The 15665-nt window shown below is 46.3% G+C and overlaps 1 protein-coding gene across 5 annotated transcripts in view; it reads right to left on the bottom strand.

Annotated features, from left to right (window-relative positions):
- The window catches only part of zswim8 (zinc finger, SWIM-type containing 8), a 231123-nt gene that overhangs the window by 76156 nt on the left and 139302 nt on the right, over positions 1-15665 (bottom strand). For all 5 annotated transcript variants that reach the window (XM_061788842.1, XM_061788844.1, XM_061788843.1 and 2 more), the window contains exon 11: positions 5442-5573. In XM_061788842.1, the coding sequence (XP_061644826.1) occupies positions 5442-5573 (132 nt within the window). The remainder of the gene's footprint in view (positions 1-5441; positions 5574-15665) is intronic.

Raw genomic sequence — 15665 nt, 5'->3', positions numbered from 1 at the left:
AATGAAGATCCCAGTGTTTCTACTGGAGCTGTTGCTACTGATGCTGCAGTGGCTCAGCATCATGCATTACACCACCACGAGAACAACATTCTTGTTAAAAAAAAGTTCAATTGCAAATCAGTTATTTTTTTGTTCCTAATAATGTATTTGTGCACTATTATGGTGAGTAAATAATCAACAAATTAGTAATTTATTTTGCGCATTACTTCACATTTTAGCGGCATCGTGGATGACTGGTCAGCACATCTGCCTCATAGTTCTGAGGACCCGGGTTCAAATCCGGCCTCGCCTGTGTGGAGTTTGCATGTGTACTTGTTATAGTATCCATTTTTACTTATAGAATTGTCATATTATGCACAGATTTTGTATTCAGTGTCTATCCATTTTTCCGTGCCCCAATGGTTAAGATCATCGCCTGCCACCGTGGGGGACCGAGGATCAAGACCCTGACCGGACCATTCGCCAACATCCCCCGGACTCACAGCTGTGGTGTCCTTGAACAAGACACTGATATCCCGAATGCTTCAGCTGCCCCCTGCTCCAGTGTCTGTGTTCACTGTGATGGGTGAAATGCAGAGAACAAATTTCGTGTGTATGCATTCATGTTCATGACAATAAAGGTGAAGAAATGTAGATAAAAATAATGAAATCATATTCCCCAAACAAGTGCAAGAACCACAGAGTCACCAATCAAGAATAGGTTAAATACACAAATCTCATCAAATCAATAGGACATCAACGTAAAAAAAACAAATAAAGCTGGAGCCTGAGGACAGTGTGTCCAAAATAGTCCAAGCACAACATCACTATTAATCATAAAACACCTCAAGTTATTTGGAAATTCTTAGGAGAAAGAACACAAACACACAATGCCTCAGTGCTTCACAGAAGTATATCGCAGGACTATATCAGGGTGTCTCATGCACCACCTTACGTGTTTGTCGGTGTCGTCGCTTTCTCCTAAATTTTATACATCTAAAAAGCGACATGGTGCCCTTTCTCGAGATTAAATAATTGGATTGGAACGCTTAAATTTAAAATTACGCTAAACCGGAAGTTACGCAGGCGTTTTTATCTCAGCCCATGTACGCTACAGCTCATTCTGGGGTAGACGGCTCGATGTGGGACCAGTGGATTTCGTCCTGGTTTGGGAAATATAAAGGTGTGGTTACTTCGGTTTTAGTCTCTATTCCAGTGATGGTCAGAAGGTTTGTTGTTTGCGGATGGCGTTGCATTCCGTGCTTGCGTTCTCTTTGTAATCGGGTAATTATTACGGTCGTAAAAGGTAAATTTGGTCAGCACCCACCATATCAGATGCCTATGACTTTAGCAGAGCCCATAGCCCTCCATGAATCAATGGGGAAAGAGGATTTTGATTCCGATGATGACACTATTGTCTAAAGGTAGTGTTGATTTTAGAAAACCCCCACTGGGAGGAGACACCGGGGATGACCCAGGACACGCTGGAGAGACTGTCTCTCGACTGGCCTGGGAACGCCTCGGGATCCCCCCGGAAGAGCTGCTTGAAGTGGCTGGGAAGAGGCAAGTCTGAGCTTCCCTATTAAAGCTACTGCCCCCGGACCCGACCTCGGATAAGCGGAAGAAAGTGGTTGGATGGATGGAGCATAATGTGGGTTGACCTCAGGCTAGCTGAGGTCAAAGGGGGGAATTATCCATTTCTCATATTACTTATAGAATTTTCATATCATTCACTAATGGTCATATTATCCACAGATTTTGTATTCAGTGTTATATTATCCATTTTTCATATTACCTATAGAATTGTCATATTATCCTTATGTTTTTTGATTTAGTATGGCTTGTTAAAACCGTGGCCGTTGGAGGACCGCTTGTGCTTGGTGCTTTCAGCTGCGGGCTTGCATAAACTTTGTTTACAGGAAGCAGCAAAGGGAGAAGAGCTACAGAATGTTCCAAGCTGACAAGCTGAGGAGAAACATCATCATCAAGCAAGGCGAACCTGTGAGGTTATTTTGAGTAATTATCTTTCCTTAGAGAAAAATTAACACACATTTGGGTAGTTTATTAATTTATTATTCTGGGCCACCGGCCCTGGGTGAATAGGAACAAGGTTTCCTCCTACATCCAAAAAACATGCATGGTAGGTTAACTGAAGACTCTAAATTGCCTGTAGGTGGGAATGTGACTGCGAATGGTTGTTAGTTTATATGTGCCCTGAGATTGGCTCTCGCCCAGAGTCAGCTGGGATAGGCTCCAGCACCCCTGCAACCTTCGTGAGGATAAGCAGTATGGAAAATGAATGAATTAATTCATGAATTTTACATTTTTGGTGGTAGTAATTTCAGCAATGAGAAAATCCGAGGAGACGTTCGGGAGCCTAAAGAGCCGGATCTTTTAAGTGAGCCAAGCCAAATGAGCTGGTTCTCTAAAAAGAGACGGAAAGCTATAATTTTATAACTTTTTTTGTTAATAAGCCATTTTCACCCAAGCTAATACGATAGGAGATGACACAATGCTGATTAAGCCATTCAGCTACTGTAACATCTTGCGTATCTTGATTTTTATACTTAATGAATGCCGTATTAATTTCCCACGCTGGCCCGGTTGGTGGCGCACTGCAAATGATGGCACGGAAATGGCGCAATGTCCTCAAACATGTTGTAGAATCACATACAAGCAGCATAATATGCATTGCTTACGTTGTAACGGACACTACATTGAAGATGACACCCAGTCTTGTGCAGGCGCATACCTGCCTCGGCTGCCCCGCTGAGCCAGTCTGTGTACACAAGACATCTAAGGAAAGCCTGGTCTACTTATCAAAGGAGAAGCACGGGAGATTTAACTTCGCACACGGATGCTAAATGAATTACAAGCCAGTCCGAAGGAGCTCATCAAAGCTGAGACACAGACAATGGTTTCTCACTCGCACGCTAAGTTAATTAACTTTCACCCCCAGCCAGCCTGAAGAGTCTCACCAACAAAGACTTCTTTTTATGGGACACTAGCTTGAGGACCAAGAAAGTGAGAAACCCATTGTTCGGTGGCTCCCCATGAAGACACAGTGACAGCAATATATATATATATATATATATATATAGCGGCTGAAATAAGTATTTAACACATCACCATTTTCCTCATTAGGTATACAGTATTTTCAAAGGTGCTATTGGCATGAAAGGTTCACCAGATGTTAAAAAAAAAAAAAAAAAGTAATCCATACATACAAAAAGTAGAACACAAACTCAAATTAAGTTGTGTCTAATGTGAAATGACACAGGGAAAAAGTATTGAACACGTCAACTGGTATTTATTTCATACTTGGTACAAAAGCCTTTGTTTGCAATGACAGCTTCAACACGTCTCCTGTATGGAGAAACTCGTCGCATGCATTGCTGTGGTGTGCTTTTGGCCCATTCCTCCACACAAGGGGAGCTTCTTTTATGGACCTTAAGTTTCAGTTCTTTCCATAGATTTTCGATTGGACTCAAGTCAGGTGATTGGCTGGGCCATTCTAGCAGCTTTATTTTTTCTTCTTTGAAACCAATTGAGAGTTTCCTTGGCAGTATGTTTTGGATCATTTTCCTGCTGACATGTCCACCCTCATTTCATTTTCATCATCCCCGTAGATGGCAGCAGATTTTTGTCAAGAATGGTACATTTGCTCATTCATTCTTCCTTCAATAATATGAAGTTTATCAGACCATTTGCTGAAAAGCAGCCACACACCATCATGTTCCCATCTCCGAACTTCACTGTTGATATGGTGTTTTTTCGGGTGATGTGCAGTGCCATTTCTCTTCCAAACGTGGTGGGACTTATGGCATCCAAAGAGTTCAATTTTGCTCTCATCCGACCAGACTATGTTCTCCCAGTATTTGACTGGCTTGTCCAAATGTTGTTCAGCAAACTTTAAACGAGCTATGACATGCTTTTTTTTCCAGCATTGAGGTCTTGCGTGATGAGTGTGCATACAGGCCATGGCGGCCGAGTGCATTACTCACTGTTTTCCTTGTGACAACAGTACCTGCTAATTCCAGGTCTTTTCAAATCTCTCCACAGGTGGTCCTTGGCTCTTGGACAACTCTTGGCTCTTGGAGCACCTGATCGAGGCAAATTTATGGTGGTACAATTGGCTTTCCACTTAAGTATTATGGCCCCTAGCCTGCTCACTGGAATGTTCAGAAGCTTAGATATGCGCCTGTAACCAATGCCATCATTATCTATCCATCCATTTTCAACACCGCTTATCCTAGTTAGGGTCGCGGGTCGCTGGAGCCTATCCCAGCTGACTTCGGGCGAAAGGTGGACTACACACTGAACTGGTCGCCAGTCAGTCGCAGGGCACATGTAGACACAGACAACCATTTGCACTCACATTCACACCGTCACTGAGTGGGAACTAAACCCACGCTGCCCGCACCCAAGTCAGGCGAGTGCACCACTACACCATCAGTGATCATGCCATCGTTATGTTTTGCAACAATTAGTTTGCGATGGTCTTGAGACAGGTCTGTACTCTTCACCATCATGAGATGTGTCTTGACTCAGGACTGAACCAGCTGATATTCATTTGCACCGACAAGGGGCTGGATTGCCGTTTGATTATTGATCGATTTTAGGTGTTGTCTTGGCTTTCAATGCCTTTTTGCACCTCCCTTTCTTCATGTGCGCAATACTTTTTCCCTGTGTCATTTCACACTTTTACACACAACTTAATTTCTGATCTTATTTGTTCTACTTTCTTTGTATGTATGGATTACTTGGTTTGTTCCCAACATCTGGTGAAATGTTCACGTCAATAGAACCTTTGGAAGTACAATTAGTGAGAAAAATGGTGACATGATAAATACTTATTTTCAGCCACTGAATATTCTACTCAGGTAACTGCAACATTGGAACCTTAATTCGAATGCAATCAAAACCAACGTGGGGCTGTAAATAAAAGTATTAAGCAGAACCCAGTTGAGTCCTTCCTCTTTGCATGTGAGGGGAAATAATAGACGAACAACATTTGAGCAGAATTAAGGGTATTGTCTCAGCGCGCACCCCCCACAGCTGAGTCAGGGTTCTGGCACTCCCTTCCCACACTCAAGTCACTGCCTACTACACGAACGCATGCAGGTACTGTACATAAACACATTCGCGCACGCACGCATATACGTACACAAGCAAATTCCCAGAATCATATTAGAAACCGTTACTACAAAACAAAGAATACTGGAAAAATAAAACTCTCTTAGAATATAAAATAAAAAAAATAAAAAATAAAAAAACTATAAACGAAACAGTGGAATATTTCTCAGTTTGGAAAGATGGAAATAATTCTGGCCACATTATTAAAAACTGAAAAGTAGGCAAAAATTAACTTGCGCCACAATTTTGTGCAAGATGTCTGAGTTCAGACTCATCAAAAAGAACAAAAAAATATTTTAAGTTGCTGAGAAACTTTCTGAACTTACCTTTGTCTGTGGCTGTTCCACTTTGAGGTCTGGAGGGTTTGCCAGAAGCTCATTTGCTAAATCCACAGCCAGTCGACATGCCTCGTTGTTGTATCCATGAGCATGCAGGGCTTCAGCACATGCAAACAGCACCTATTCAAAACAGCAGTATACTATTTTAGGAATATTATATACAGTGGTACCTTGACAAGTTTAATTTGTTCTGTGAACACACTGTAGCTCAAATCACTCATTGTAAATCAACATTTCCCATTGAAATGCCAATCTGTTCCAGCCCCCCAACAATTTTAATGTCTTTTAATAAGAATAATAGCATTCTACGGTATTGTACTGCAATAACATCTTGAAAGGTTGTGCTTCCAATTTAAAGAAAACAACACTTTTTTGTCATATTTCTCCTGTGTAATGCGCATTTTTCACCCCCCGAAAAAATCTTCAAGTCAGTGGCGCGCATGATACATATATAGTATAGAAAAGTAAAAGAAAATGCCTTCACAGTGAAATGAGGTATATGAGATGTGTTTTCGAAAAGACAATTAGTTTTAAATCTTGTGATTTAAGTTTACATCATATTTAGGTTCAAATTTAAAATGTTACAATTCATCTACTCCTCTATTGTGTGTATTGAGGCTGTGATGCACCCTTGTGTATAGTTTTGACACTGCAGTATTATTATGAATACTAAGGTTTACTAGTTCTTTAGTAATGTATGTATTACTGTGGCGCACCCTGGTGTTTAATTTTAATACTGGGGCTTTACAGAGGTATTTTCCATCTCTCACACAACCATTGGCACGCTAGCCGGCTTGAACAACGTACTGAAAGCTAGCGGTCATGTGCCCAGATAACATGTTCACTCCTGTTGCAAAATCATAAGAAAGTAGTTAAGTCACAACAAAAGCTGCAGAGAGGGACTAAACACACATAAGCTCGATCAACATTCTCATTAATTACATTTATGGTATTAGGAGACTAACTTAAAACAGCATTTTAACAACTATACAACGGCGCTAGGCATGCTGGGAAATCCTCTGACAGCAAGCTGCCACGATGACGTCAACATCATCGTCATCGTAAAAACGTGGCGGCTCGCTCTCAGACGCTTTCCAAGTTCAGCAAGGACAGTACAAGATACAGTCCACTCCGAAAGTATTGGATCGGCAAGGTCAATTCCTTTGTTTTTGTTGTATAATGAAGACATTTGGGTTTCAGATCAAAAGATAAATATGAGACAAAAGTTCAGGAATTCCGGTATTTACAACTGGATGTGTTAAACAACTCGGGACAGAGCAACTTTTGTTCGAACCCACCCACTCAAGTGAGCAAATGTATTGGTACGTGACTGATGGGTGTTTCTAGTTGCTCAGGTGTTGCATTTTAGATAGTGCTTGTTTTTGGCTTTGGGTTTCACCGGTGAAAACTGCAAGACCAGAGAGCTGTCTATGGGAGAAAACCAAACTATTTTGAAGCTGAGAGAAGAGGGAAAAACGATCAGATCTATTGCACAAACATTGGGTATAGCCAATACAACAATTTGGAATGTCCTGAAAAGAAAGAAACTGGTGTACTGGGCAACAGACATTGAACAGGTCGGCCAAGGGTATCAACAGCAGTTGATGACAGAAACATTGTGAGAGGTGTGAAGAAACATCCAAAGACAAGTCAGTGACATCACTGCCAACCTCCACAGGGCAGGGGTGAAGGTATCACAATCCACTGTTCGAAGACTTCGAGAGAAGAAATATACCGGCCATACCACAAGATGTAAAGCACTCATCGGCAAAAAGAATCAGAAGGCCAGATTGGATTTTGCAAAAATGTACAGAGATGAGCCACAAAAGCTTTGGAACAAAGTTTTATGTATTGATGAGACCAAGATTAACCTCTTCCAAAGTGATGGAAAGGCCAAAGTATGGAGAAAGAAAGGATCTGCTTATGATTCAAAACACACAAGCTCATCTGTGAAGCATGGTGGTGGTAATGTCATGGCTTGGGCTTGCATGGCTGCTTCTGGAACAGTCTCATTAGTTTTCATTGATGATGTAACTAATGAGCTGCAGAATGAATTCTGAAGTCGACAAAACAATTTTGTCTGGCAATTTACAAAAAAATGCATCCAAACTAATCGGGAGAAGCTTCATCATGCAACAAGACAATGACCCAAAACACACTGCCAACACAACAGAGGACTTCATCAGGGGGAAAAAGTGGAAGGTCTTAGACAAAATCGGTGACAAAGGGCAGCCTTGGCGGGTTCCAACCCTCACCGGAAACGAGTCCGACTTACTGCCAGATATGTGGACAAAACTCTGACTCCGGTCGTACAGGACCGAACAGCCTGTATCAGAGGGTTCGGTACCCCATACTCACAAAGCACCCCCCACAGGACGCCCCGAGGGACAAGGTCGAACGCCTTCTCCAAGTCCACAAAACACATGTAGACTGGTTGGGCGAACTCCCATGCACCCTCGAGGACCCTGCTGAGGGTGTAGAGCTGGTCCACTGTTCCACGGCCAGGACAAAAACCACACTGCTCCTCCTGAATCTGAGATTCGACTTCCTGACGGACCCTCCTCTCTAGCACCCCTGAATAGACCTTACCAGGGAGGCTGAGGAGCATCATCCCCCTGTAGTTGGGACAGACCCTCCGGTCCCCCTTCTTAAAAAGGGGCACCACCACCCCAGTCTGCCAATCCCGAGGCACTGTCCCTGATGTCCATGTGATGTTGCAGAGGCGTGTCAACCAGGACAGCCCCACAACATCCAGAGCATTTAGGAACTCCGGGCGAATCTCATCCACCACCGGGGCCTGACCACCGAGGAGCTTTTTAACCACCTCGGTGACCTCAACCCCAGAGATAGTAGAGGCCGCCTCAGAGAACCCAGACTCTGGTTCCTCATGGGAAGGTCTTCAAAGTATTCTCCCCACCGACTCACAACGTCCCGAGTCGAGGTCAGCAGCGCCCCAACCACAGTGTTGATGGTGCACTGCTTCCCCCTCTTGAGACGCCGAAGGTGGACCAGAATTTCCTCGAAGCCGTCCGGAAGTCTTTCTCCATGGCTTCACGAACTCCTCCCATGCCCGAGTTTTTGCTTCACCGACCACCAAAGCTGCATTCCGCTTGGCCAGCCGGTACGCATCAGCTGCCTCAGGAGTCCCACAGGCCAAAAAGGCCCGATAGGACTCCTTCTTCAGCTTGACGGTATCCCTCGCCGTTGGTCTCCACCAACGGGTTCGGGGATTGCCGCCACGACAGGTACCGACCACCTTACGGCCATAGCTCCGGTCGGCCGCCTCAGCAATGGAGGCGCGGAACATGGTCCACTCGGACTCGAGGACATGAGCAAAGTTCTGTCGGAGGTGGGAGTTGAAACTTCTTCTGACAGGGGATTCTGCCAGACGTTCCCAGCAGACCCTCACAATGCGTTTGGGCCTGCCACGTCGGACCGTGATCTTCCCACCATCGGAACCAACTCACCACCAGGTGGTGATCAGTTGACAGGTCCTCCCCTCTCTTCACCCGGGTGTCCAAGACATGCGGCCGATGACACGACCACAAAGTCGTGGACACCCTTATGCTTGAACATGGTGTTGTCATATCCTGTTTTGTTTTCTTGTTTCCTGTGTGCAATTTTCTGTTGTGTTGCAGTCCCTGGGTGCAGGTCGGTGGGCCAAGTCTCTCGCGATGCCCCTGCTGGTGATTTGTCATCAGCAGTGCATTTAAGCATGGGAGACGCAGGAGGAAAATGCCGAGAAATTGTACTTCGCTTGTTGCCATTACCTTGCCAGCTTGGTTACATTCTCGCGCATTCCGTCCTGCCAGTAGCTCTGTTCGTCTGCTGTTTTTCTAGTAAGTACTACTGTGTTTTTCTGTTCTTGTTTCTCTTCCTTGTGTAGGTTAGAGTTTGTTCTCCTAGCATTGTTTTCCTCCTGTGGCTCTCCGTCCACCGTCATTATTTAAGTACCGGTCCGCTAGATGTTTTTTTCACGTTGCGCTTCTGTCACTTTCACGTCACTTTCTGTTTATAGTCATCTTTTCACGTCAGTGTGCTCCCTTTGTTGAATAAAGTCTGTAAACATGCATCTTCTGTTGTTTTGCTTTGGGGTCCAAATATATTGGGTTTGACGCAGCCGTAACAGAATTTTTCGGCCATTATGGACCTCTCTAGCGCTGAGCATGTTTTAGAGACTTTGTCGAGCCAAAGGGAATTGGTTAGCCAACATGATCGCTCACTCCGGGAGATTATGTCTGCTATCAATGCGCTCACTAACAAGTAGTTCACTTGACTCACATCTTGACCAGGTTTGCACTCTCCTTCCTGCCATGTTACAGATTCGGCTAAATGCGTTCCCACACACACGCCACCTGCTATTTCTGTAAGCACCTGCGAGCCAAATATCCCCCATCCACCACGTTATTCTGGAGATTTTGGATCATGCGGACAATTCCTCCACCAATGTTCCTTGTTTTTTGATCAGCAATCACTTCCATACTGATCGTTCCCGAGTCGCGTTTGTTATGAGTCTGCTTTCAGAGAAGGCAGCGACATGAAACATGGCAACTAGCGATCTGCGTCCCGAGATGTGTTCCTCATTTTCGATTTTTGTTGAGGAGATGAGGAACGTCTTTGACCATCCCATTAAGGGAAAGAGTCTTGCAGTCGCTTACTGGGTTTTTCTCAAGACTCTCTGACAGTGGCAGACTACTCTATTTCCTTCCGTATTCTGGCTGCGGAGAGCGGCTTTGATGACTTGGCTCTTTGCGGCATTTTTTGGCGCGGGTTGAACCCCGTAGTTAAAGATGAACTGGCAGCTCGTGACGAAACGACAAGTTTGGAGGACCTTATTGGTTTGCTCGACGACTCAGCGTCCAGGAACGCAACCGACGTATGTTTGTAGTACGGGCTACCAGGACACCAGGTTTTGTCATGCCCAAGGAAACTACTTCTGACTGGCGGGATCGAATCTGCACGCCGCTACAGCTTGACGGTGCCAAGTCAGCCAACCTTCATGAAGCCCCAGGACCAAACAAATAACTGTGAGTTGCATGAGACTGGTTCAATCGCTTCTAGGACTCTCACCCGAGCAACTAGTCGCCTTCAGCTCCCTGGTAAGATTTCTCTTAATGTTAACCTCCTTAAAGTTACAGCACTGGTGGATTCTGGGGCCGACGATTGTTTTGTGGACTCGTCGGTCGTAGAAACACTCAAATGTTCGAAAGATAAATTGGGTGGTAAGGGATCTTAATGGGGACCTTATCGCCATTGTTACAAATGAGACTGAGTCCCTGGGGTTGGTCTGGTCAGGTAACCATCACGAGACCAGACGCTTTTTTGTTATGCCAACCCAATTGGCATCTGTTGTTTTTGGCCTTACATGGCTTAAGGAGCACAACCCAGACATTAACTGGCACATCCCCAAGATCACTACTTGGAGCTTGTTTTGCCATTCGCACTGCTTGCAATCTGCTGTACCTACCTCTGATGGTCCCGTTTCACCCGAATTAGAATCTATAAATTTAGATTCTGTACCACTAGAGTACCAAGATCTCAAGCAGGTCTTTAGTAAAGATAGAGCCCAATCCCTGCCACCGCATTGTCCTTATGATTGTGAAATTAATTTAATTCCGGGTGAGCCATTGCCCAACACTAAACTATACCAGGTGTCCAAACCCGAACAGGAAGCTCTTACGGAGTATATTTCGTCTTCATTAGCCGTGGGGCTATTTCGACCTTCAAAATCCCCAGTAGGAGCAGGATTCTTTTTTATCGATAAGAAGGACAAGACACTTCGTCCTTGTGTCAATTACAGAGGCCTAAATGATATTACTATCAAGAATAGGTACCCGCTGCCGCTGTTGGACTCTGCATTCAATCCGTTGCATTCTGCTACCATCTTCACTAAGCTGGACTTGCGTAATGCCCATCACTTAGTGAGAATCAGAAAGGGTGATGAGTGGAAGACTGCCTTCAAAACTCCCCTTGGTCAGTTTGAATATTTTGTGATGCCGTTCGGTCTTACGAATGCCCCCGCTGTGTTCCAAAACTTGATCAATGATGTACTGCGCGATATGATTGGTCAATTCTGTTTTGTCTACTTGGATGAAATTCTCATTTTTTCCAGAGATCTCAAAGAACATGGGCAGCATGTTCGACTAGTCTTGCAGAGACTTGTTGAGAACCGTCTGTATGCCAAAGCAGAGAAGTGTGAATTTCATGCCCATTCCGTTCAATTTCTTGGGTTCATCGTGGAGGTGGGCCAGCTAAGACCCGATCCAGCCAAGATACAGGCTGTGGTCGACTGGCCATCTCAGACATCAAGGAAGCATTTGCAAAGGTTCCTTGGATTCCCCACTATAGGCGTTTCATCCGGAATTACAGGTGTAAGGCGGAACCTTTGACATGGCTTACATCAGGAAAGAAACCTTTTATTTGGACCCCAGAAGTTGAATCGGCTTTTGTTGTTCTTAAGCTTTCGTTTACCAGTTCTCCTGTTCGCACTGATCCTGATCCAAAACTTCCATTTATTGTAGCGGTGAATCTCTCGGATTCTGGAGTGGGGGCCGTATTATGCCAACGATCCCCTGTTGACCAGAGTGCACCACTGCGCCTTCTACTCGCGTCACCTCAGTCCTGCTGAACATAACTATGACGTTGGTAACAGGGAACTGCTCGCCATCGTTCTGGCTCTGCAGGAGTGGAGGCACTGGCTGGAGGGCGCCGTGGCACCGTTTGAGGTATTTACCGACCACAAGAACCTCTCTTAGATCCGGGCAGCCCGAAGACTTAACTCTCGCCAGGCACGTTGGGCCTTGTTCCTCACTCGGTTCAATTTCACCATCACTTACCGTCCTGGTTCCCGCAATGTCAAGCCTGATACTCTGCCAAGGATTTTCAGCCCTGCCCTGGTGGACCCCGCCCCGGACACAATCGTTCCCCAGGCAAAGGGGGCGCTACAGTGGCAGGTGGAGAGGAGGGATGCCGAGGCTGGGCAGAAGAGTGAGGTCCCCGCGGGTTGTCCTGCAGGTATGCTGTTTGTCCCCCAGTAGCAGAGGGCTGAGGTTCTGCAATGGGGCCACTGTTCGAGGATTGCCTGACCCCCGGGAGTCAACCGCATGCTGTTTGTCATTTCACAAAAGTTTTGGTGGCCGGGAATGAGGAGAGACATTCGTGAATTTGTGATGGCCTGTGCTGTCTGTGCCCGCAACAAGGGCTCCCATCGTGCTCCGTCGGGGTTACCTCTTCCACTGCCCGTCCCGTCCAGCCCTTGGTCCCATATTGCACTGGACTTTATCACCGGGCTTCCTGTGTCAGGCGGCAAGACGGTGGTTCTGAGTGTGGTGGACAGATTTTCCAAGATGGCCCACTTCATTTCCCTTCCTAAGTTGCCGTCATTCCTGATGATGGCTAACCTGCTCATTGCCCATGTGTTTCGTCTTCATGGTATTCCCTTGGATATGGTCTCTGACAGGGGGCCCAGTTTGTGTCTGGAGTTTGGAAGGCTTTCTGCAAGGCGATGGGAGCTTCTGCCAGTCTGTCGTCCGGCTACAGGTATGTCGCCCTTCAAGGATGCTTATGGCTACCAGCCTCCAGTGTTCCCATCTCAGGAATCGGTCGTCTCCGCTCCCTCTGTTCACCATCACCTCCGGCGGACCATTCGCATATGGCGGGACGCGCGTGCGCTCTTTCCAGGACAGCGGCGCGAAACCGACGATTGGCAGACCGTCTCAGGATTCCTGCTCTGCAGTATTGCCCAGGTCACAAGGTGTGGCTCTCTACCAAGGACTTGAGGGTTGTCGGTGCTAAGAAGCTAGGCCTGCGCTTCATTGGACCTTTTGGGGTGGAGGCTGTCGTGAATCCGGGTGCCGTACGGCTCAAGCTCCCGCCTTCCGTCAGGATCCACCCTGTCTTTAATGTGTCGTACTGTCATATTATGTTATCCTGTTTTGTTTTTTTGTTTCCTACGTGCAATTTTCTGTTGTGTTGCAGTCCCTGGGTGCAGGTCGGTGGGCGGAGTCTCTCGCGATGCAGCTGGTGGTGATTTGTCATCAGTCGTGCATTTAAGCATGGGAGATGCAGGAGGAAAACGCCGAGAAATTGTACTTCGCTTGTTGCTTGGCAGCTTTGTTACATTCTCGCGCATTCCGTCCTGCCAGTAGCTCTGTTCGTCTGATGCTTATCTAGTTAAGTAATACTGTGTTTTTCTGTTCTTGTTTCACTTCCTTATGTAGGTTAGAGTTTGTTCTCCTAGCATTCCTTTAGTGTTTTACTTCTGTGGCTCTAGGTCCACCGTCCTTTATTTAAGTACCTGTCCGCTAGATGTTTTTTTTCACGTTGCCCTTCTGTCACGTCACTTTCTGTTTATAGTCATCTTTGCACATCAGCGTGCTCCCGTTGTTGAATAAAGTCTGTAAACATGCATCTTCTGTTGTTTTGCTTTGGCGTCCAAATATATTGCGTTTGACGCAGCCGTAACAGGTGTTCGTTATGGACAATCCGTGATGAGCACAGAAGTCCGATAACCGAACACCGCCCGGGTTCTGATCGGGGGGGCCGTTCCTCCTAATCACGCCCTTCCAGGTCTCACTGTCATTGCCCACGTGAGCATTGAAGTCGCCCAGCAGAACGATGCTCTCCAGCACCCCCTCCAAGGACTCCAAAAAGGGTGGGTACTCTGAATTGCTGTTTGGTGCATAGTCAACAGTCAATAGACAACAGTCAGGACCCGTCCCCCCACCCGAAGGCGGAGGGAGGCTCCCCTCTCATCCACCGGGGTGAACCCCAACGTACAAGCACCGAGCCGGGGGGCAATAAGTATACCCACAACTGCTTGGTGCCTCTCACTGTGGGCAACTCCAGAGTGGAAGAGAGTCCAACCCCTCTCGAGAGGACTGGTACCAGAGCCCAAGCTATGTGTGGAGGCGAGTCCGACTATATCTAGTCGGAACCTCTCGAACTCACACACCAGCTCGGGCTCCGTCCCTGCCAGAGAGGTGACATTCCACGTCCCTAGAGCCAGCTTCTGTAGCCGAGGATCGGATCGCCAAGATCCCTGCCTTTGGCCACCGCCCAGCTCGCACTGCACCCGACCCCTATGGCCCTTCCCACAGGTAGTGAGCCCATGGGAAGGGGGACTCACATTACCCTTTCGGGCTGTGCCCGGCGGGGCCGCATGGGTGCAGGCCCGGCCACCAGGCAGTCGCCTTCAAGCCCCACCTCCAGGCCTGGCTTCAGAAGGGGTCTGCGGTGACCCGCGTCCGGGCAAGGGAAACCTCGATCCATTTGTTTCTTTCTTCATAAGGGTCTTTGGAGCCGTGCTTTGTCTGCTCCCTCACCTATGACCTGTTCGCCATGGGCGATCCTACCAGGGGCGTGAAGCCCCAGACAACTTTGCTCCTAGGATCATTGGGACACACAAACCCCTCCACCACGATAAGGTGACGGCTTACAGGAGGGGCATTTGCTAAAATCATTTAAGTTATTTTTTTTCCTCATTAATGTACACACAGCAACCCGTATTGACAGAAAAAAACGGAATTGTTGACATTTTTGCAGATGTATTAATAGTATTAGTAGTGTAGTACTAGTGGTACCAGTGCAAAATCTGGTGTGGAGCCCTGATATTACTAAGGGGAGGAAAAGTGATTTTTATCCCTTTAAGACTGTTCCTGCGTTTATGACTTGATTTGAATTTCCAATTTCTAATGTTCTAAATAAAAAAATACGAGTAAATACTATTAAATTCATTAACAGACAATTTATCAATGGATTGGCGTCATTGAATAGGTTTTGTTAGTGTGGCTTCTGTTTGTCTTTACCATGATCATGTCTCAGATTTCAAGACACCAATGAGGTGAGTGCTTTCTCACGTTTGAATCTGGCAGCCGCTCAGTGTCGCCGGTGGCGGAAGCCGTATGTGGTAATGAGCGGATGGTGCGTATGGAGTCTGTGAGTTGAATTAAATGAACTTACTGGGCCTACAGGGTGAGCAGCAGCACTTGTCGATGGCCTGGGCCCTGCATCATCCTCCTCCTCGCTGTCAGCAAAGCTTTCATGAAGCTTTTTAGCTTTAGTGCGGATAACGTTTGTATCCAGCAAAATTTTTCTGCAGTCACTAATCCACAACGATAAATCTGATTCCATTCTTATGATGGTCTTGTTGCGGACAGTTACAACCCTCTTTGCTTGCTTATTAAAACTTATTTTTGCTGTCGTCTTTATGTT

This window comes from Phyllopteryx taeniolatus, chromosome 11 (assembly GCF_024500385.1).
Source record: "Phyllopteryx taeniolatus isolate TA_2022b chromosome 11, UOR_Ptae_1.2, whole genome shotgun sequence".
Taxonomy (NCBI): Eukaryota; Metazoa; Chordata; class Actinopteri; order Syngnathiformes; family Syngnathidae; genus Phyllopteryx; species Phyllopteryx taeniolatus.
Note: the sequence above shows the minus strand (reverse complement) of the source record. Positions and strands in the feature narration are given on the sequence as shown.